The sequence below is a fragment of the Ranitomeya variabilis genome, chromosome 4 (assembly GCF_051348905.1).
Source record: "Ranitomeya variabilis isolate aRanVar5 chromosome 4, aRanVar5.hap1, whole genome shotgun sequence".
Taxonomy (NCBI): domain Eukaryota; kingdom Metazoa; phylum Chordata; class Amphibia; order Anura; family Dendrobatidae; genus Ranitomeya; species Ranitomeya variabilis.
The window spans coordinates 775,218,296-775,241,400 of NC_135235.1; the positions used below are offsets into that span (position 1 = coordinate 775,218,296).

Genomic DNA, 23,105 nt, shown 5'->3' on the forward strand with positions numbered 1-23,105 from the left:
AACAAGCCCTCACACGGCCATTTTGGCTGAAAAATAATGATTAAAAAAAAGATATGGCTCTAGGAGGAAGGTGATCAAAAAATGAAAATGCAAAACCAAAAACACCTCTGGTGGTTAAGGGGTTAAACTGTTAAAAAGGGGTTTTTAATTGTATGTTCTTTTATACATTACCTAATAAAGAGGAGTTATTTTTACTGATAAATGTTTGTTTTGGGTCGTTTACTTTCTGTTGGTGTTTGGTTTATCCTATAAAACTCCCATATAATATTCTCACCTTGAACGCACATCGCGCGCATCATGTTTTTATACAATTTGTCAATATTATATATAGGTTCTCCCCGTCTGAGTTATTTTTGAAGGTCAACAAAATACGATTTTCCTGTAATTCATTTCTCACCCTCTAGGTATAATAATGGCTTTTCCCTGTGTGGGATATTTGATGTTTATAAAGGTTGACAACTAGTTGGACAAGCCCTTCTCATTCCTCATGTTTGGTCCTGTTAAAATAAAAATCCTCATACCAACCTCCCATGGTGGCGCCGTTTCACTGGTGTTGGCGCTTGTGTTCTTGGGGCTCTTCTGAGGTTTTTACGTCATGTGAGCCCTGTGCCCAATCAGCGCTGACGTTACTGTCCCCACCTTCTGACAAATCAAGCATCATGATGCAGAGAGCAGCCGCGGCCCCGGCTTCCTGGTCATGTTCATTATGTCCGAAGGAAGGAACAGTGAAGCTGCCGCTGATCGGGTGCAGGGCTCGTGTGATGTAACAACCTCACATAAGCCCCGGGACAGTGAGTCTCGACACCGCTGAAGTGGAGCCGGCACGCCAGCGCAGTATGAGTGTTTTTATTTTAATGAGGCCAAACATGAGGAATGAGTTCACTGAGAAAAAAATAGTAATAAGATATAATTATATATAAAATGATCCCTTGATTAGAAGATTCACTGACAAAAGGATAAAACTAAACTTTATTAATTTCAAATGTACAACTATACCCATAATTCACCCCCTGAAGGTTAGTCAGAAGGTGACTAATAGAAAAAACATGTACCCCACAGTTCAGTATATAGGGTGAGGTGACGTATACACACTCACTCTCCAAGCCTCTCATTTCTACGGGTTTCATCGTCCTCACCAAAGGCGACTCATCAGGAGACTATTTAATATTGACCTATATTCAAGTGAGACTAGACAAAAAACAAATCATGTATCATGTTATCCGAAACAGTCAGAAAACCAGCCACATATTGGCAGACCCCAGACCTCACACTATACACTAAGTAAGTTTATACGCCACTCCAGTGTCAGGAATATAGTATGTGACAATACAGTATATACCGCTCAGGGAACACTTAACTTTCAGAGATAATCTCCATATTCATACTAAATAATGGCACCGATCTTCCAGACATTATGATTGCACACATCCCTAGTCTTTATAACGATATTGCACTCATTCCTTGACAGACCGCAGCATGGCCATTAGTTAGAAGCTGCTATTGATCTTTGGAGCAGGTAAGTTTTCCCTGAGTGGTACATATTGGGCCGTCTGAAAACGGAGTTTAGTCTAGGACAATTTGTCTGCACTACTAATTAACAGCTGTTACATTACCAAACTAGGGCAGTCCCTATAGGAGGAAAACACAAGAATTATACTGTATTGTCACATACTATCTATTCCTGACACTGGAGTGGCTTATAAACTTACAAAGTATATAGTTTGAGGTCTGGGATCTGCCAATATGTGGCTGGTTTTCAGACTATTTCAGAAAACAGATACATGATTTGTTTTTTGTCTAGTCTCGCTTGAATATAGGTCGATATTCAATAGTCTCCTGATGAGTTGCCTTTGGTGAGGACGATGAAACCCGTAGAAATGAGAGGCTTGGAGAGTGAGTGTGTATACGTCACCTCACCCTATATACTGAACTGTGGGGTACATGTTTTTTCTATTAGTCACCTACTGATAACCTTCATGGGATGAATTGTGGGTATAGTTTTACATTTGGAATTAATAAAGTTTAGTTTTATCCTTTTTGTCAGCAAACATGAGGAATGAGAAGAGACAACTACTTTAAGAAGATTCAACTTTGGTTAAAACTATAACAACATTATGAACATAAAAAAGGCTTCTCCCCTATGTGACGTCTCTGATGTTTATTAACAGTTGATTTCCAAGTAAAATATTTCCCACATTAAGAAAATGTAAAAGGCTTCTCCCCTGTGTGACTGCACTGATGTCTAACAAGAAGTGCTTTCCATTTAAAACATTTCCCGCATTCTGAACAAGATAAAGGCTTCTCCCCTGTGTGGGTTCTATGGTGATTAACCAAATCTGATTTCTGACTATAACATTTTCCACATTCTGAGCAGGAAAAAGGCTTCTCCCCTGTGTGAGTTCTCTGGTGACTAACAAGACTCCCTCTATAGTTAAAACATTTCCCACATTCTGAACAGGAAAAAGGCTTCTCTCCTGTATGAGTCCTCTGATGTCCAACAAGAAGCTCTTTCCATTTAAAACATTTCCCACATTCTGAACAGGAAAAAGGCTTCTCCCCTGTGTGAGTTCTCTGATGTCTAACAAGAATCTCTTTCCATTGAAAACATTTCCCACATTCTGAACAGGAAAAAGGCTTCTCTCCTGTGTGGGTTCTATGGTGATTAACCAAATCTGATTTCTGACTACAACATTTCCCACATTCTGAACAGGAAAAAGGCTTTTCCCCTGTGTGAGTTCTCTGGTGACTAACAAGACTCCCTCTATAGTTAAAACATTTCCCACATTCTGAACAGGAAAAAGGCTTCTCTCCTGTGTGGGTTCTATGGTGATTAACCAAATCTGATTTCTGGCTAAAACATTTCCCACATTCTGAACAGGAAAAAGGCTTCTCCCCTGTGTGAGTTCTATAGTGAAGAACCAATTTGAATTTCTGGATAAAACATTTCCCACATTCTGAACATGAAAAAGGCTTCTCCCCTGTGTGAGTTCTCTGGTGTCTAACAAGACTCTTTTTGAGAGTAAAACATTTCCCACATTCTGAACAGAAAAAAGGCTTCTCCCCTGTGTGAGTACTATGGTGCCTAACCAAATCTGTTTTCTGGTTAAAACATTTCCCACATTCTGAACATGAAAAAGGCTTCTCCCCTGTGTGAGTTCTCTGGTGACTAACCAAATCTGATTTATATTTAAAACATTTCCCACATACTGAACAGGAAAATGACTTCTCTCCTGTGTGGGTTCTATGGTGATTAACCAAATCTGATTTCTGACTAAAACATTTCCCACATTCTGAACAGGAAAAAGGCTTTTCCACTGTGTGAGTTCTCTGGTGACTAACAAGACTCCCTCTATAGTTAAAACATTTCCCACATTCTGAACAGGAAAAAGGCTTCTCTCCTGTGTGGGTTCTATGGTGATTAACCAAATCTGATTTCTGGTTAAAACATTTCCCACATTCTGAACAGGAAAAAGGCTTCTCCCCTGTGTGGGTTCTTTGGTGTGTAACAAGATGCTCTTTGAGGGTAAAACATTTCCCACATTCTGAACAGGAAAAAGGCTTCTCCCCTGTGTGAGTTCTCTGGTGATTAACCAAATCTGATTTCCAGTTAAAACATTTTCCACATTCTGAACAGAAAAAAGGCTTCTCCCCCGTGTGAATTCTATGGTGATTAACCAAATCTGATTTCTTGTTAAAACATTTCCCACATTCTGAACAGGAAAAAGGCTTCTCCCCTGTGTGAGTCCTCTGGTGAGTAACCAATTCTGATTTATGGCGAAGACATTTTCCACATTCTGAACATTGAAAAGTCTTCACCCCTGTGTGAGTTCTATGGTGTGTAACAAGCTGTAATTTATGTGCAAAACATTTCCCACATTCTGAACAGGAAAAAGGCTTCTCCCCCGTGTGCGTTCTATGGTGATTAACCAAATATGACTTCCCCTTAAAACATTTTCCACATTCCGAACAGGAAAAAGGCTTCTCCCCTGTGTGAGTTCTATAGTGAAGAACCAATTCGAATTTTTGGATAAAACATTTCCCACATTCTGAACATGAAAAAGCCTTCTCCCCTGTGTGAGTTCTCTGGTGTCTAACAAGACTCTTTTTGAGAGTAAAACATTTCCCACATTCTGAACAGGAAAAAGGCTTCTCCCCTGTGTGAGTACTATGGTGCCTAACCAAATCTGTTTTCTGGTTAAAACATTTCCCACATTCTGAACATGAAAAAGGCTTCTCCCCTGTGTGAGTTCTCTGGTGAATAACCAAATCTGATTTATATTTAAAACATTTCCCACATTCTGAACAGGAAAATGACTTCTTTGCCTTAGGAGCAGTTTGTTTTTTAATGCCTCTTTTGTGACTTTGATTTTCCTTAGTAGTCAGTAATGAATCAGAAGATGGGACCTGTTTCATAGGATCAGATGATAGATCTTTGCTGTGAATGGATGATGATATATCTGGAGTAATGGCATTCACTTCAGTCGTATCTTGTAGGATTTCAAGATCATTAGATTTGAAAATTGAAGATGTCAGCTGTCCCTCTGATCTCCTGGTACAGTCATTTGCTAAGATAAAAAACAATTGTTATTTTTTAATAAAATATCCTTGAGTTTTTTATTTTTGAACATTTCTACTTAAACTGTCCATAAAAATGTATGAAAAAAAAAATCTTTCATTACACTATGTAACAATTACATTTTTTCCTGGGTAGACAGTGTGTTTTCCTAACCCTAAAACAAATAGAAAATAGTTGTTGTTCCACCAAAACTTTGCTTCTGTGATCAAGACAATGAAATTTTGAAATTTTTATGTTTTCTGTAAAAATCTCGATTCTTATTCAATACTGAGTAGTCTTCTTGAATATTCTTTGAACTGCTAGAATTATGGAGAGGTTTCTACAATTTTCCAGAATTATCTAGAAGTTTCTAGAAACTTTTAGAACTTTCAAGAACATTCTAGGACTGTTCAATAGTAGTCATGCAAGTATAAAAGCACAGGTGACTCGAACCAACATTTCGGTTTGTTATTGCTGAGTAAGAGAATATCGAATCATAGTTAAAGAGCAATTATTTTTTTTAGATGGCATCAAAACTATGAAAACTATGTACAGTTGGTTCAGACTCATAAATAATTACGCCATAATGGGATACAGAATGTCTCTCAAAGTCCATATCCTTGACGCTCATCTTGACAAGTTCAAGGAGAACAAGAAAACTCAGAGGAGCAAGGCGAGTGCTTTCATCTAGATATGTTGGACTTTGAACGTTACCAAGGACAGTATAACGAAAACATGATGGGGGACTACATTTGGGGGCTTCATCGAGAAAGCGATTTGCAGTACACCTGCAAATCTAGAACACCTCATTTCTGAATCTTTTTGAGAGATTTTTGACTGTAGTCGTTTTTCCATAGTCTTTAAACATAAGCACTTGAAATATTACACTTGGAAGCCAGGAACAAAGATTGTGTTCCATGGTGTTATTTACCAAGACAATGACAGTTCACAGTGTAATAGAAAACCTTGTTGGATGAACCAGTAGTGTGTGGTGTTCAACTGTTTGTTCATTCTGCCTCCCAAATATAGAATAAAAAGAAACCAATCAATGTTATGTAGGCGAAAATAATACCAAATCTCATCTCACAAAAACAAGTTCCCACTCAGGTCCATCATGTTAATGGAAAAAGCAGAGGTTCCCACACTATTAGTGGCTCAAAGGCTGTTGAAAAGTAAGTTTCTATAAACCAATTCAGCAAAATCGGCTCTCACTTCTGAGTCTTGCAGTGTGCTCAAACAACATGAGAAGAATCCACTTAATTTATGGTGTGTGTCTCCTGGAGCACAATCTGGGCACTATGTGCTGGGTAATAAAATGGCAAATGTGTAATTTTCACTCTCCAACATCCACTGTGTGTTATTTTCTGGAAAGTGGCTGTGGAGTCAAAATATTAATTCCTCCTACACACGTGGTCTAAATTGTTGGTACCCACAATCCATCTCTTCTGACCCAGCAGTCTCGACTATAAATTTAGAACCATCCTTAGGGGTGAATGCAAGTGGGGGTGCACGCAAGCGTCCCAGAAGGAAAGCGTCACGAAGATAAGCGTCGTGATAAAGAAGTAATTCCATGGCACTGAACTAACATCCATCTTCTCTCTTCATACAGGTATAAAGTCCCTCTGCTTGCTGTCTCCTGCAAAATATTCAAATGGTGCAACTTCCTACCTCTAATTGCTGTCTCATCTGCTGCTATAGACTCTAATGGTATAAAGTCCCTCTGCTTGCTGTCTCCTGCAACATATTCAAATGGTGCAACTTCCTACCTCTGATTGCTGTCTCATCTGCTGCTATAGACTCTAATGGTATACACTTCATCTGCTTTCTGTCTGCTGTCTGTCATCTGCCACTCTACCATCTAGCAACATATTTTAATGTGCCTGCTTAATGATTGGTATATTTCATTTGTTGCATTGTACGATTTACTCTCTGTTTGATGTATATCCATTACTGTGGCCACTCTAGATACTATCAGGTGAAGGTGTTATAGCATGTTGCCAGCCACAATGTGTTTGATCATTTAACCACCCCCTGATGTGCTGGCCCCAGCTGCCAAATTATCCCCACCCTGGTCCCACAATCCATATCTTCTGACCCAGCAGTCTGGACTATAAATTTAGAACCATCCTTAGGGGTGCACGCAAGTGGGGATGCACGCAAGCGTCCCAGAAGGAAAGCGTCACGAAGATAAGCGTCGTGATACAGCAGTTATTCCATGGCACTGAACTAACATCCATCTTCTCTCTTCATACAGGTATAAAGTCCCTCTGCTTGATGTCTCCTGCAACATATTCAAATGGTGCAACTTCCTACCTCTGATTGCTGTCTCATCTGCTGCTATAGGCTATATTGACTCCCATTCCTTCCTGCATCTCCCCTGGCTCACTCTCCACATTTGATCCAATCACAGAAGAAGAAGTCTCCAAGCTCCTCTCCTCTTCTCATCCGACTACATGCACCACCGATCCCATTCCCTCACACCTCCTCCAGTCTCTCTCTCCAGTCGTCACAACTCACCTAACTACAATTTTTAATCTCTCCCTTTCCTCTGGCATTTTTCCCTCCTCCTTCAAACACTCTATCATTACTCCATTACTAAAAAAAACCACCCTTGACCCATCATGCACAAACAACTACAGACCGGTCTCCAATCTCCCCTTCATCTCAAAACTCCTGGAGCGCCTAGTCTACTCCCGCCTTACCCGTTACCTCTCCACTCATTCCATCCTAGACCCTTCACAGTCCGGGTTCCGCCCCTTACATTCGACAGAAACTGCACTCATCAAGGTGACTAATGACCTTCTGACAGCAAAACATAACGGTGACCACTCTCTGCTCATTCTCCTCGATCTTTCTGCAGCTTTTGACACGGTTGACCACCCTCTCCTACTCTCTAGGCTCCAGTCACTAGGCATTAAGGACACTGCTCTCCCCTAGTTCTCTTCCTATCTTTCTGAATGCTCCTTCAGTGTTCTGTTCTCCGGCTCCACTTTATCTCCTCTTCCTCTCACTGTCGGGGTACCTCAGGGCTCAGTCCTTGGCCTCCTTCTCTTCTCCCTCTACACGGCCCCAATTGGACAGACCATCTGCAGATTTGGCTTTCAGTATCATCTTTATGCTGATGACACACAACTATACACGTCATCCCCTGACCTTACCCCCGCTCTACTACAGAACGCCACTGACTGTCTGCAGTCTCTAACATCATGTCTGCTCTCTATCTGAAACTCAACCTCTCCAAAACTGAACTTCTTCTGCTCCCGCCTTCTACTAACCTCCCTAAATCTGACATTTCCCTCTCCATGGGTGGCACCATAATAACACCCCAGCAGCAGGCACGCTGTCTGGGTGTTATGTTTGACTCTGATCTCTCCTTCACCTCCCACATACAATCTCTTGCCCGCTCGTGCCGCTTACACCTAAAGAACATCTCTAGAATCCGCCCTTTTCTCACCATGGAGACAACAAAAACTCTGTCGCCCTAATCCACTCCCGTCTGGACTACTGTAACTCTCTATTAATTGGCCTCCCCCTCACACGACTTTCCCCTCTCCAGTCTATCCTTAATGCGGCAGCCAGGGTTGTCCATCTGGCTAATCGTTACTCGGACGCGTCCGCTCTTCACCACTCATTACACTGGCTGCCCATTCATTACAGGATACAATTCAAAGTACTTGTTCTCACCCACAAAGCTCTCCACAGTGCGGCACCCCCTTACATCTCCTCCCTCATTTCTGTCTATCGGCCTAGCCGACAACTGCGCTCTGCAAACAAATTTCGACTAACCTCTGCACTAATCCGTACCTCCCACTCCCGACTCCAAGACTTCTCCTGGGCTGCGCCAATCCTCTGGAATGCTCTACCCCAAGATATTAGGACCATCCACAACTTGCATAGTTTTAGGCGCTCGCGCAAAACTCATTTGTTCAGAGCGGCCTCCTAATCAAACTCATTTTATGTTTGTGTGTGTAGCCCATTCACTATCTCCATCTACCCCCCACTCCCTGAAGATGGCTGGACCATCACTGTAAATACATCATTGTAAATAAACACCTGTACTTTGTATCTCCCCACCTCATTGTAGATTGTAAGCTCTCACGAGCAGGGTCGTCTTATTTCATCTTATTTTGTCTTATTTTGTCTTATTTTGCTTTATTACTGTATTGTTAACATTGTTACCCATGACTGGTGTGTTTGAAACTGTTAAACTGTAAAGCGCTGCGGAATATGTTGGTGCTATATAAATAAAGATTATTATTATTATAGACTCTAATGGTATACACTTCATCTGCTTTCTGTCTGCTGTCTGTCATCTGCCACTCTACCATCTAGCAACATATTTTTATGTGTCTGCTTAATGATTGGTATATTTCATTTATTGCATTGTACGATTTACTCTCTGTTTGATGTATATCCATTACTGTGGCCACTCTAGATACTATCAGGTGAAGGTGTTATAGCATGTTGCCAGCCACAATGTGTTTGATCATTTAACCACCCCCTGGTGTGCTGGCCCCAGCTGCCAAATTATCCCCACCCTGGTCCCACAATCCATATCTTCTGACCCAGCAGTCTGGACTATAAATTTAGAACCATCCTTAGGGGTGCACGCAAGTGGGGGTGCACACAAGCGTCCCAGAAGGAAAGCATCACAAAGATAAGCGTCGTGATACAGCAGTTATTCCATGGCAATTAGTCAGGGCAGGAGTCACGTAACCCACACTCTGCTCTCCCTTCTATCAAAATGCTTTATTCCTATCCTCCTATGTTCCCTTGCAATCCACTTTCACGGCCCAATCCCCCCTCCATCGCGACTCATATACATCAGCTCCTCTCTCCTTCCCTCTCCCATGTACAGCTCCCATGCACTTCTCACCTTCCTGGAAAACCTCAGCCCATCTTGCCCAAACACACCGCACAAAAAGACTTCATACACTTCCAAAAACTACTTGCTTTTTATCTTCTTACTCCTGCTGATTTCGGGGGACATCTCCCCCTACCCCGGTCCCCCATCCCCCAACTTCAACCGCTACCCTACCTCATATCAAAACCATACTAACCTTATTAATATTACTTGCACTCCCTCACCTCTCTCTTTCAATTGTGCCCTTTGGAGTCCACGGTCTGTATGTAACAAGCTTCTCTTCCTGCACAACTACTTTGTGAACAACTCTCTGAATCTGTTGACCCTCACTGAAACCTGGATCCAGGACTCTGACAATGTCTCCCCCGCTGCCATTTCTCATGGTGTCTTATAATTCTCCCATTCCCCGAGACCCACAAACAGACCCGGTGGTGGAGTCGGCATACTCATGTCCCCACAATGCACGTTCCAGATTATACCCCCAGTTCCATCACTCGCATTCCCTTCTTTTGAGGTCCACACCATCAGGCTCTTTTGTCCCCTCTCCCTCAGAGTAGCGGTCATATACCGGCCCCCAGGCTCACCCATCCACTTCCTGGACCACTTCTCAGCCTGGCTGCCGCACTTCATGTCCTCAGAACTTCCAACCCTTATTCTGGGAGACTTCAACATCCCCATTAACAGCCCCACTTCCACATCTGCATCCCAGCTTCTATCACTAACCACTTCTCTAGGCCTCTCACAGCTCTCAACCTCTGAAACACACAAAGACGGTAATACCCTAGACCTGGTCTTTGTCCGGCTCTGTTCAATCTCCTACCTAGATAACTCACCGCTTCCCCTCTCTGACCACAACATTCTATCCTTCACACTCAAAATTCCTCCCCCACCCCAGCACTCTCCTAACTATAACACATTCAGAAATCTAAGTGCCATTAACCCTCATACACTTTCAGACTCCCTACAGCCATCATTGTCCCCAATCTCTTCTTTTTCATGTCCTGATCTGGCTGTACATCACTACAACGACACTCTAAAGGTACCGTCACATTAAGCGACGCTGCAGCGATAGCGACAGCGATGCCGATCGCTGCAGCGTCGCTGTTTGGTCGCTGGAGAGCTGTCACACAGACCGCTCTCCAGCGACCAACTATGCCGAGGTCCCCGGGTAACCAGGGTAAGCATCGGGTTGCTAAGCGCAGGGCCGCGCTTAGTAACCCGATGTTTACCCTGGTTACCAGCGTAAAAGTTAAAAAAACAAACAGCACATACTCACCAGCGCGTCCCCCAGCCTCTGCTTCCTGACACTGACTGAGCTCCGGCCCTAACAGCACAGCGGTGACGTCACCGCTGTGCTTTCACTTTCAGTTTAGGGCCGGCGCTCAGTCAGTGTCAGGAAGCAGAGGCTGGGGGACGCGCTGGTGAGTATGTGCTGTTTGTTTTTTTAACTTTTACGCTGGTAACCAGGGTAAACATCGGGTTACTAAGCGCGGCCCTGCGCTTAGTAACCCGATGTTTACCCTGGTTACCAGTGTAAAATATCGCTGGTATCCTTGCTTTTGCTGTCAAACACGGCGATACACGGCGACCTAGCGACCAAATAAAGTGCAGACCTTCTAGCAGCGACCAGCAATTTCACAGCGGGATCCAGATCGCTGCTGCGTGTCAAATACAGCGATATCGCTATCCAGGTCGCTGCAACGTCACGGATCGCTGGCGATATCGCCTAGTGTGACGGTACCTTTAGAAGTACCCTTGAACAAGTAGCTCCCCTCACCCTCAGAACCTCCAAACACAGAGTGAAACAGCCCTGGCTCACATCGCAAACCCGATTTCTCGAGTGATGCTCTAGGAGTGCTGAACGCTTATGGAGGAAAACACGCACACCAGAAGACTTCACACGCTTCAAATTTATGTTAAGAACCTATAACTCTGCCCTTCACCTCGCCAAACACCTACTACACCACCCTGATCTCCTCACTATCCAGCAACCCCAAGAAACTTTTTAACACCTTTCACTCCCTCCTCAGGCCAAAAGCACAAGATCCTATAACAGACATTTGTGCTAATGACCTGGCCTCCCACTTTATAGAGAAAATAGACAATATCCGTCAGGAAATCCGCTCCCAGATACCAAGTGCAATGACTCCCATCCCTCCCTGCATCTCCCCTGGCTCACTCTCCACATTCGATCCCATCACAGAAGAAGTCTCCAAGCTCCTCTCCTTTTCTCATCCGACTACATGCACTACCGACCCCATTCCCTCACACCTCCTCCAGTCTCTCTCTCTCCAGTTGTCACAACTCACCTAACCACAATCTTTAATCTCTCCCTCTCCTCTGGCATTTTCCCCTCCTCCTTCAAACACTATCATTACTCCATTACTTAAAAAACCCTCCCTCGACCCATCCTGCACAAACAACTACAGATCGGTCTCCAATCTCCCCTTCATCTCTAAACTCTTGGAGCGCCTGATCTACTCCCGCCTTACAAGTTACCTCTCCAATCATTCCCTCCTAGACCCTTCACAGTCCGGTTTCCGCCCCCTACATTCGACAGAAACTGCACTCATTAAGGTGACCAATGACCTTCTGACAGCAAAATGTAACGGTGACCACACTCTGCTCATTCTTCTCGACCTTTCTGCAGCTTTCGACACTGTTGATCACCCTCTCCTACTCTCTAGGCTCCAGCCACTAGGCATTAAGGACAGTGCTCTCTCCTGGTTCTCCTCCTATCTTTCTGACCGCTCCTACAGTGTTCTGTTCTATGGTTCCACTTCATCTCCTCTTCCTCTCACTGTCGGGGTACCTCAGGGCTCAGTCCTTGGCCCCCTTCTCTTCTCCCTCTACACAGCCTTAATTGGACAGACCATCTGCAGATTTGGCTTTCAGTACCATCTTTATACTGATGACACACAACTATACATGTCATCCCCTGACCTTACCCCCGCTTTACTACAGAACGCCAGTGACTGACTGTCCGCAGTCTCCAACATCATGTCTGCTCTCTATCTGAAACTCAACCTCTCCAAAACTGAACTTCTTCTGCTTCCGCCATCTGCTAACCTCCCTAAATCTGACATTTCCCTCTCCGTGGGTGGCACCATAATAACATCCCGGCAGCAGGCATGCTGTCTTGGTGTTTTGTTTGACTCCGATCTCTCCTTCACATCCCATATACAATCTCTTGCCCGCTTACACCTAAAGAACATCTCTAGAATCCGCCCTCTTCTTACCATGGAAACAACAAAAACCCTCACTGTCGCCCTGATCCACTCCCGCCTGGACTACTGCAACTCTCTTTTAATTGGCCTCCCCCTTACTCGACTTTCCCCTCTCCAGTCCATCCTTAATGCAGCAGCCAGGGTCGTCCATCTGGCTAATCGTTACTCAGATGCATCCGCTCTTCGCCAGTCACTACACTGGCTGCCCATTCATTACAGGATACAATTCAAAGTTCTTCTCACCCACAAAGCTCTCCACAGTGCGGCACCCCCATACATCTCCTCCCTCATTTCGGTCTATCGGCCTAGCCGACCGCTGCGCTCTGCAAATGACTTTCGACTAACCTCGGCATTAATCCGTACCTCCCACTCCCGACTCCAAGACTTCTCCCGTGCTGTGCCAATCCTCTAGAATGCTCTACACCAAGATATTAGGACCATCCACAACTTGCATAGTTTTAGGGTACTGTCACACTATACGATTTACCAACGATCACGACCTGCGATACGACCTGGCCGTGATCGTTGGTAAGTGGTTGTGTGGTCGCTGGGGAGCTGTCACACAGACAGCTCTCCAGCGACCAACGATGCCGAAGTCCCCTGGTAACCAGGGTAAACATCGGGTTACCAAGCGTGGCCCTGCGCTTAGTAACCCGATGTTTACCCTGGTTACAAGCTTACACATCGCTGGATCGGTGTCACACACACCGATCCAGCGATGTCAGCGGGAGATCCAGCAACGAAATAAAGTTCCAAACGATCTGCTACGACGTACGATTCTCAGCGGGGTGTCTGATCGCAGTAGCGTGTCAGACACAGCGATATTGTATGGATATCGCTGCAACGTCACGGATCGTACCGTCATAGTGATCAAAGTGCCACTGTGTGACAGTACCCTTAGGAGCTCGCTCAAAACACATTTGTTCAGAGCGGCCTACCACATTAACTAATCAAGGTCATTTTATGTTTGTGTGTGTGTAGCCCATTCACTATCTCCATCTATCCCCCACCCCCTGACGATGGCTGGACCATCATTGTAAATACATCATTGTAAATACACACCTGTACTTTGTATCTCCCCCACCTCATTGTAGAGTGTAAGCTCTCACGAGCAGGGGCGGCTTATTTTGCTTTATTATTGTATTGCTAACATTGTTACCTATGATTGTTGTTTGAAACTGTTAAACTGTAAAGCGCTGCGGAATATGTTGGCGCTATATAAATAAAGATTATTATTATTACCCATCGTTTAATGACAGAAAAACCAACAATGGTCACAGAAATAACTTGAATATGACAAAAGTAATAAGAAATAAAAGAACTATGAAAATGAACAAATGAAAGTCGACATTGCTTTTCAACCATGCTTCCACAGAATTTAAAAAAATAAAACACATGAAATCGGCCTGGACAGAAATGATGGAATCCTTAACTTAATATTTTGCTGCACAAAATTTTGAGGCAATCGCTGCAATCAAACGATTCCTGTAACTGTCAATGAGACTTCTGCACCTCTCGACCGGTATTTTGGCCCGCTCCTCAGGAGTAAACTACTCGAGTTGTCTCCTGTCTGAAGGTTGCCTTTTCCAGATGGCATGTTTCAGTTCTTTCCAAAGATGCTCAATAGGATTTAGGTCAGGGCTCATAGAAGGCCACTTCAGAATAGTCCAGTGTTTTCCTCTTAGCCATTCTTGGGTGCTTTTAGCTGTGTGTTTCGGGTCATTATCCTGTTGCAAGACCCATGAGCTGCGACTTAGACCAAGCTTTCTCACACTGGGCAGCACATTTCTCTCTAGAATCCCTTGACAGTCTTGAGATTTCATTGTACCCTGCACAGATTCTAGACACCCTGTGCCAGATGCAGCAAAGCAGCCCCAGAACATAAAAGAGCCTCCTCCATGTTTCACAGTAGGGACAGTGTTCTTTTCTTGATATGCTTCATTTTTCCGTCTGTGAACATAGAGCTGATGTGACTTGTCAAAAAGTTCAATTTTTGTCGCATCTCTCCACAGGACATTCTCCCAGAAGCTTTGGGGCTTGTCAATATCTAGCTTGGCAAATTCCAGTCTGGCTTTTATAAGATTTTTTTCTCCTATAAAGTCCACTTTAGCTCATACAACGACAGATGGCGCAATCTGACACTGATGTTCCTTGAGCTTGAAGTTCACCTTTAATCTGTTTAGATGTTTTTCTGGCTCTTTTGTTACCATTCATATTATCCATCTCTTTGATTTGTCATCAGTTTTCCTCCTGCGGCCACATCCAGGGAGGTTGGCTACAGGCCCATGGATCTTACATTTCTGAATAATATGTGCAACTGTAGGCACAGGAACATCAAGCTGCTTGGATTTGGTCTTATAACTTTTACCTTTAACATGTTTGTCTATAATTTTCTTTCTAATCTCCTGAGACAACTCTTTCTTTCGCTTCCCCTGGTCCATGTCATCAAAGAGCACAATGAGTATCTGAGAAACCACTGATACATACTAGTTAAACTGGTCCAATTACATTCCTTTTCAAGGGACTAGATCAATATGGACACTCCAAAATAGATAATTCCTGCACAAACACACAGACTAAATGTCCAAAAAGAATTACCGTATATACTCGAGTACAAGCCGAGAATGTCAGCCCATTTTTTTAGGTTTAATGTGGGAGAGTATACATCACTGTAAATAAACCCATTAGCCAAATATCACTACCCTAGGGAAAAAAGCGACACTCAAACAAAGTCCTGCTTACCCATATCGCCTGTCAGCGTGTGTCCAGGGCAGCCCTGATGCACGTTTCGCGTGGGCTTCTTCGGGAGGCTGCCTACTGAACGTGCATCTGGGCTGCCCTGGACACACGCTGACTGGCGACATGGGTAAGAAAGACTTTGAGTGTCACTTTTTCGCCCTAGGGTAGTGATATTTGGGTAATGGGTTTATTTACAGTGATGTATGCTCTCCCACATTAAGCCATATTAAGCCCTCTACTTTTTCAGATAATTGGTATAATGTTTGCACCTTATTTGCACTATGCACTTTTTTACTATTGCATTGAAGTTTATGGAGGTGGAGATTTATGACCTCTGCTTGCCCAGCCTGCTTTTTCTCAGTGCCACTGTTTTTGTGTCCTTCACACAGAAGCTATGTGTCTTGTCATTGATACGTTGTTTTTATCATAATTTTTGGTGATTTTCATGTAATATGTTTTCAATAAACTGTTATTTTTATGAAATAACTCTTTTTGGACAGTGAGTATCTGTAGCCCTATATACAGGCCACTCACTGATTCCAAGATTGTAGACACCTGTGATGCTACTTAGTGGTCACACCACGATTTAACATGTCCCTTTTGTCACATTATTTTCAGGGGTCCCATCATTTCTGTCCAGGCCTATTTCATGAGTTTTATTTTATTTATTTATTTTTAATTCTGTGGAAGAATGGCTGAAAAGCAATGTCTGACTTTCATTTGTTCATTTTCATAGATCTTTTATTTCTTATTACCATATATACTCGAGTATAAGCCGAGATTTTTAGCCCCAAAAAATGGACTGAAAGTGCCCCTCTCGGCTTATACTCGAGTCATGGTCGGCGGGGAAGTCGGTGGGTGAGGGGGAGCGACGCCTGTCAAATACTCACCTACTCCCGGCGCTCCTGACGCGGTCCCCGCATGTCCCACAGTGTTCGGCGCGGCAGCTTCAAGTTCTTCCCCTCTTCAGCGGTCACGTAGTACCGCTCATTAAAGTTATGAATATGAACTCCACGCCCATAGGGGTGGAGCCGCATATTCATTACTGTAATGAGCGGTACCATGTGACCGATCACTACAGGAAGAAGCTGCCGTGCCGTACACCGTGGGACATGCTGGGACCGTGTCAGGAGCGCCGGGAGTAGGTGAGTATATTTACCTTCCCTCGTTCCACCGAAGCTCCGTCTACCTGTCCTCTTGCTGTGACTGTTCAGGTCAGAGGGCACGATGATGTATTAGTGTGCGCACCGCCCTCTGCCCTGAACAGTCAGTGCGGAGAGACGGGACGCTGAGGAGCAGCGGGCAGCGACAAGAGGTGAGTATGTCATTTTTTTTTTTTAGTGCAGCAGCAGCAGCATAATGTGGTACAATGTTATATGGAGCGTCTATGGGGCCATAACTGCATGGAGCATTATATGGGGCATCTATGGGGCCATAACTGCATGGAGCATTATATGGGGCATCTATGGGGCCATAACTGCATGGAGCATTATATTTGGCATCTATGGGTCCATAACTGCATGGAGCATTATATGGGGCATCTATGGGGCCATAACAGCATGGAGCATTATATGGGGCATCTATGGGGCCATAACTGCATGGAGCATTATATGGGGCATCTATGGGGCCATTATGAACTGCTTGGAGCATTATATGGGGCATCTATGGGGCCATAACTGCATGGAGCATTATATGGGGCATCTATGGGGCCATAACTGCATGGAGCATTATATGGGGCATCTATGGGGCCATAACTGCATGGAGCATTATATGGAGCATCTATGGGGCCATAACTGCATGGAGCATTATATGGGGCATCTATGGGGCCATAACTGCATGGAGCATTATATGGAGCATCTATGGGGCCATAACTGCATGGAGCATTATATGGGGCATCTATGGGGCCATTAAGAACTGCTTGGAGCATTATATGGGGCATCTATGGGGCCATAACTGCATGGAGCATTATATGGGGCATCTATGGGGCCATAACTGCATGGAGCATTATATTTGGCATCTATGGGTCCATAACTGCATGGAGCATTATATGGGGCATCTATGGGGCCATAACAGCATGGAGCATTATATGGGGCATCTATGGGGCCATAACTGCATGGAGCATTATATTTGGCATCTATGGGTCCATAACTGCATGGAGCATTATATGGAGCATCTATGGGGCCATAACTGCATAAAGCATTATATGGGGCATTTATGGGGCCATAACTACATGGAGCATTATATGGGGCATCTATGGGGACATAACTGCATGGAGCATTATATGGGACATCTATGGGGCCATAATTGCATGGAGCATTATATAGAGCATTTTATGGGGCCATAACTGCATGGAGCATTATATGGGGCATCTATGGGGCTATATCTGCATGGAGCATTATATGGAGCATATATGGGGCCATAACTGCATGGAGCATTATATGGGGCATCTATGGGGCCATAACTGCATGGAGCATTATATGGGGCATCTATGGGGCCATAACTGCATGGAGCATTATATGGGGCATCTATGGGGCCATAACTGCATGGAGCATTATATGGGGCATCTATGGGGCCATAACTGCATGGAGCATTATATGGGGCATCTATGGGGCCATAACTGCATGGAGCATTATATGGGGCATCTATGAGGCCATAACTGCATGGAGCATTATATGGGGCATCTATGAGGCCATAACTGCATGGAGCATTATATGGGACATCTATGGAGCCATAATTGCATGGAGCAATATATGGGGCATCTATGGGGCCATAACTGCATGGAGCATTATATGGGGCATCTATGGGGCCATAACTGCATGGAGCCTTATATGGGACATCTATGGAGCCATAATTGCATGGAGCATTATATGGGGCATCTATGGGGCCATAACTGCATGGAGCATTATATGGGGCATCTATGGGGCCATAACTGCATGGAGCCTTATATGGGACATCTATGAGGCCATAACTGCATGGAGCATTATATGGGGCATCTATGAGGCCATAACTGCATGGAGCATTATATGGGGCATTGTATGGGGCCATAACTGCATGGAGCATCTATGGGGCATCTATGGGGCCATAACTGCATGGAGCATTATATGGGGCATCTATGGGGCCATAATGAACTGCATAGAGGATTATATGGGGCATATTTGTATATGGAGCATCTTATGGGACCATAATGAACTGCATGGAGCATTATATGGGGCTCCTGATTTAATATGGATATTCAAAAGCACAACCTACTGATGTCTCAATTAATTTTACGTTTATTGGTATCAATTTGTATTTTTGACATTTACCGGTAGCTGCTGCATTTTCCACCCTAGGCTTATACTCGAGTCAATAAGTTTTCCCAGTTTTTTTGTGGCAAAATTAGGGGGGTTGGCTTATACTTAGGTCGGCTTATACTCGAGTATATACTGTACTTTAGTCAGATTCAAGTTATTTCCGTCACCATTGTGGGTTTTCCTGTCATTAAACGAGGGGTACCAACAATTTTGACCACATATGTATAGATTATAACCCTCAGTGAATTAATTTATAAAATGGAATCACTTTATGGGGATTCAGACTATTTTGGTTTTCTGCCATTTAGTCATATTAGGGCTTCTGCATATGGTGTGTCCAATCTCATCTGGGATCTGTTCCTGCTGTCCAGCTGGAGTAATCTGCTCCCTACTTCAGCCAATTGGAAAGTACCACACCCTACTAAAGATCAAAGCACATGGCCGGAATCTGCCAGAAACAGCGTTGTTCTCCTCTGGTTCAGTCCTCTGTGCTCAGCTTGCGGCTTGTGTATTTGTTTCCTGTTGTGACCGTGGCCCGTTTACTGACTACTCTTGTGTCTTCTGATTCTGTATTCTGTCCTTCTGGTTCTGACCCAGCTACCTGACTATTCTTCTTGCCATCTAATACAGCAGAATAGCAGGTAACACCATGGTCCAAGCCTAGGGGTCCCAGTGTAAGTCCAGATCCATGTAATGGTGTTAAGGGCGATGAGCAAGGCAATCCTTGGGATACGGAAAGCAGAGAAGATAGTGCCAAGCATGTTCATGGTGGAGATCTTTTGAGCTGCCAGTTGACCGCGAACAGTGCTCCCAATACATTGTGTCTGCAAACTATTCCAGCTAGATCTGCATTCAAACAGCTAAATGGCGCTCCTTCCCTTCTGAACACGGCCGTGTGCCCAGAGAGTAGTGTACAATCGTATGTAGGGTATTGTGAGAAGTTGGAAAATAATTTGTAAGATCCATTTGTTTTCTATTATCCTTTGTGAATAATTCCAAAGTTATCACCACATAAAGTGACCACGTCAGATTGTAAAAATGGGGCCTGATTAAGAACACAAAACTGGCTGCGGGAAGAGGATAAATCAGAGTATTCTGGACACTACTGTAATCAGAAACTGACTATAGACAATAACATCTACTGAAATGCTCAAACTGAACAGTCTCCATCAGTAATAAATGAGGAGCTAGTGGTGAAACCTCTCTGGGGGAATTAGGGCACGGGGCTCGGTGACTTCACAATCTAAACTATCGGAAGCTCCAAGATTTTCTGTCAGATGAGTTTCAAGAAGAAATATTACACATTTATAGAGAACTGTGTATAATAGTGCAGAGCGGAGATGTCTTATAGGGAACCTGTCAGCAGGATTGTGCTCAGTGACTACAGACACTGTCAGGTCGCTGCCGTTATACTGATTACACTGATACCTGGTGATGAAATCCGTCTTGTGGTTGTTGTTTAATCTGTATTTGTAGTTTTCAGTTAATGAGATTCTCGTGCTTAGAAAAAAAAATTACATCCAGCAAAATGTCATTAGTGATGGTGGCGCCTGCACAGTCTATAAGAGATAGATGCTACTGGACAGGCGCCGATGGTGTCATTTTGCTGGATGTAATTTTTTTTTCTAAGCCTCCCAATAGCCACAATATTATAGGCATTATCAACAAAAATATCAACACTATTATATGTATTATGTTAAAAGAGGGCAGGACAGTGAGGGATCAGCGACCTATCATAAGCCAATACAGATGAATATGTAATCAGAGCACCACATAAAGCCCCGCCCACAGCCCCGCCCCAGAGCAACACATAAAGCCCCGCCCACAACCCCGCCCCAGAGCACGAGAATCTCATTAACTGAAAACTACAAATACAGATTACACAGCAGTAAACCAGAGCTGCATTCATTTATGGTGGACCACTGGAGCTACTATGAATCCTCACCAGAAGATTAGAGGAAATAATATTGCTCCCCATTTCAGGAGAGATTGTGCAGTAATCTGAATTTCTTAGGATAAAACAATGTAATTTATGAGGTGGAGTGAATCCATGAAACCAGGGCTGGAGCCAACACATGTCCTGCAGGCGGGAATAAATGTATATTACAGCCATCAGCCGCGCACAGCTCAGAGATACATCATGGCACCGGTGTGATGGGTTTATGTAGATTATCACAATCCTCCTGGAAGTTAGTCGGTTTTATTACAAATTGAAAAGTCAGGATAAAGGGAAACTCTGTTATTGTCCAGAAATTCACACTTGGCCTCACTGCACATTTAATGTTGTCGATCATAAAAGTGAAGTTTGGCCATAAAGACTGGACCTGGTCTTGTAGGGACCATATGATCACATTCAGCAGCACAGAAGGGAGAGAAGGGAGATTCATCCGATAAGATCTCAGGGTTCTAGGAAGCCAACAGCATCATTACCCTCCGCTTTCTCTTACAGGCCCATCAGAATATTTTTCTTCTAGTGATTTTCTATCTTGTCAGCACATTCTACGTACGCTGTCATTTGGCTTTATAGTTCACAGATCTGGGCAGGTAACAGCGTCTCCTAAACCCAGGGGGTAGGTGGATCTACCAGGTTGTAAGTTCTATAGAAAAGGGCTTTCAATGACCAAAGTCATTAGAACAGTTTTGGGTGGAGAAGAATGTTGTGGTCTAGAGGTAAAATGGTGATCATGGTAATACGGCCGGACTACACCACCGATAAAGCAGCCACAGCCGGTGATGAGAAGAATCTGTGACCTCTCTGCATTTAGTGGTTACTACTCACCTGGGTAGCCATATGTAGGAATCTCCTCTTTACACCACTCATCCCCCCTCACATATGTCTCTGTAGTATTAATATGGGTCAGATCTTCACCCTGAAACAAATATTATAAAAGTCACCGAGAGATGGAGAAGTCCCATCTATGATCAGCTCTAATCCTGCCATCTCCACCGTTCTCATTACACAAGTATAAAACATATAATACTGGTGGATAAAACAAGACTGAGCACAAGACCTTCACCGGCGTCTACACATCATAGGGGAGATCTCCTGACACCTTCTCTCCATCTACCTGATGATCCTGAGGAGCATTGGGATCTTCTTGGTTACAGTCCCGTGGAAGAAGAGGACGGGGACATCTCTCTGGTGTTGTCCTCTTACTGGATAGATCTGGAGGAAACACATACAGGGAGTGAATTCATTCTTTACATACAGATAATTATAGGCCGTGTGTATTTAGTCCTGTCTATTACCTGGAGATGTGAGGGACTGGGGAACCTCCATTATGACGTTCTTGTACAGATCTCTGTGTCCTTCTAAATACTCCCACTCCTCCATGGAGAAATAGACAGCGACATCCTGACACCTTATAGGAACCTGACACATACAATGATACCGTCATCCCCCGATCCCTTCATAGTGTTACTGTATAATGTCCCAGCATTCCCAGCACTGTCACCTCTCCAGTCAGCAGCTCAATCATCTTGTAGGTGAGTTCTAGGATCTTCTGGTCATTGATGTCCTCATGGATCAGGGGGTGAGGTGGAGGCCCCGTGATTGGGCTCAGGGGTCTTCCCCATCCCTCAGACACAGGGTCCTGACAGCGATCACTAGAGGTCTTCTTCACCACTGTGTAATCCTGGTAATGGAGAGACACATTAATAAATCTCACTACAGACATTTCCAGAGTCCTCACCTCTCCAGTTCTGTCCATCTGTTATTCCCATAGATAAGAATGATGTAATGTGACGTCATCAGAATCTCTCACCTCTCCAGTAAGCCGGAAGAGGATCTCTAGGGTGAGGTGTAATATCCTCTCCGCCATCTTGTCTCTGTCCATATCCATCTCTGATGGGTAAATCAGGAAAATTCTCTTTTGTAGAAGATCTTCACTGAGAGGATCCGATATTGTAGAGACCTGAATGAGAAGATGAGCCGATGGAACATCATAAGAATCCTGTGTAATATGTGGGGGCACACAGGTGACATTACTAATATATGGGGGCACACAGGGGCCAGTAGTAATATATGGGGGCACACGGGGGACAATAGTAATATATGGGGCACACAGGGGCCAGTAGTAATATATGGGGGCACACAGGGGCCAGTAGTAATATATGGGGGCACACGGGGGACAGTAGTAATATATGGGGGCACACAGGGGCCAGTAGTAATATATGGGGGGCACACAGGGGCCAGTAGTAATATATGGGGGCACACAGGGACCAGTAGTAATATATGGGGGCACACAGGGGCCAGTAGTAATATATGGGGGGCACACAGGGGCCAGTACTAATATATGGGGGCACATGGGGGCCAGTACTAATACATGGGGGGCACACAGGGGCCAGTAGTAATATAAGGGGGTACACAGGGGCCAGTACTAATATATGGGGGGCACACAGGGGCCAGTAGTAATATATAGGGGCAC

At 44.2% G+C, this 23,105-nt stretch overlaps 1 protein-coding gene across 1 annotated transcript; it reads right to left on the minus strand.

The window, feature by feature from the left end:
• Positions 1-5,075: 5,075 nt before the first annotated feature.
• On the minus strand, positions 5,076-22,588 carry LOC143768310 (oocyte zinc finger protein XlCOF8.4-like). The gene is made up of 6 exons (XM_077257002.1): positions 22,443-22,588; positions 22,134-22,313; positions 21,928-22,051; positions 21,747-21,844; positions 21,458-21,548; positions 5,076-5,314 (listed from the first exon to the last, which is right to left on the minus strand). Exons 1-6 carry the CDS (start codon positions 22,518-22,520, stop codon positions 5,076-5,078), a joined length of 810 nt encoding a protein of 269 aa, XP_077113117.1. The 5' UTR covers positions 22,521-22,588.
• Positions 22,589-23,105: the final 517 nt, after the last annotated feature.

Bases quoted from the DNA above. Each gene is read 5' to 3' on its own strand.
- LOC143768310 (XM_077257002.1), bottom strand. From the start codon at position 22,520: ATGGATATGGACAGAGACAAGATGGCGGAGAGGATATTACACCTCACC. The intron at 22,052-22,133 runs GTGACAGTGCTG...TGTATGTGTCAG, and splicing joins TTGAGCTGCTGACTGGAGAG to GTTCCTATAAGGTGTCAGGA. The intron at 5,315-21,457 runs GTGAGTAGTAAC...TTCTCGATGAAG, and splicing joins TCCTACATATGGCTACCCAG to CCCCCAAATGTAGTCCCCCA.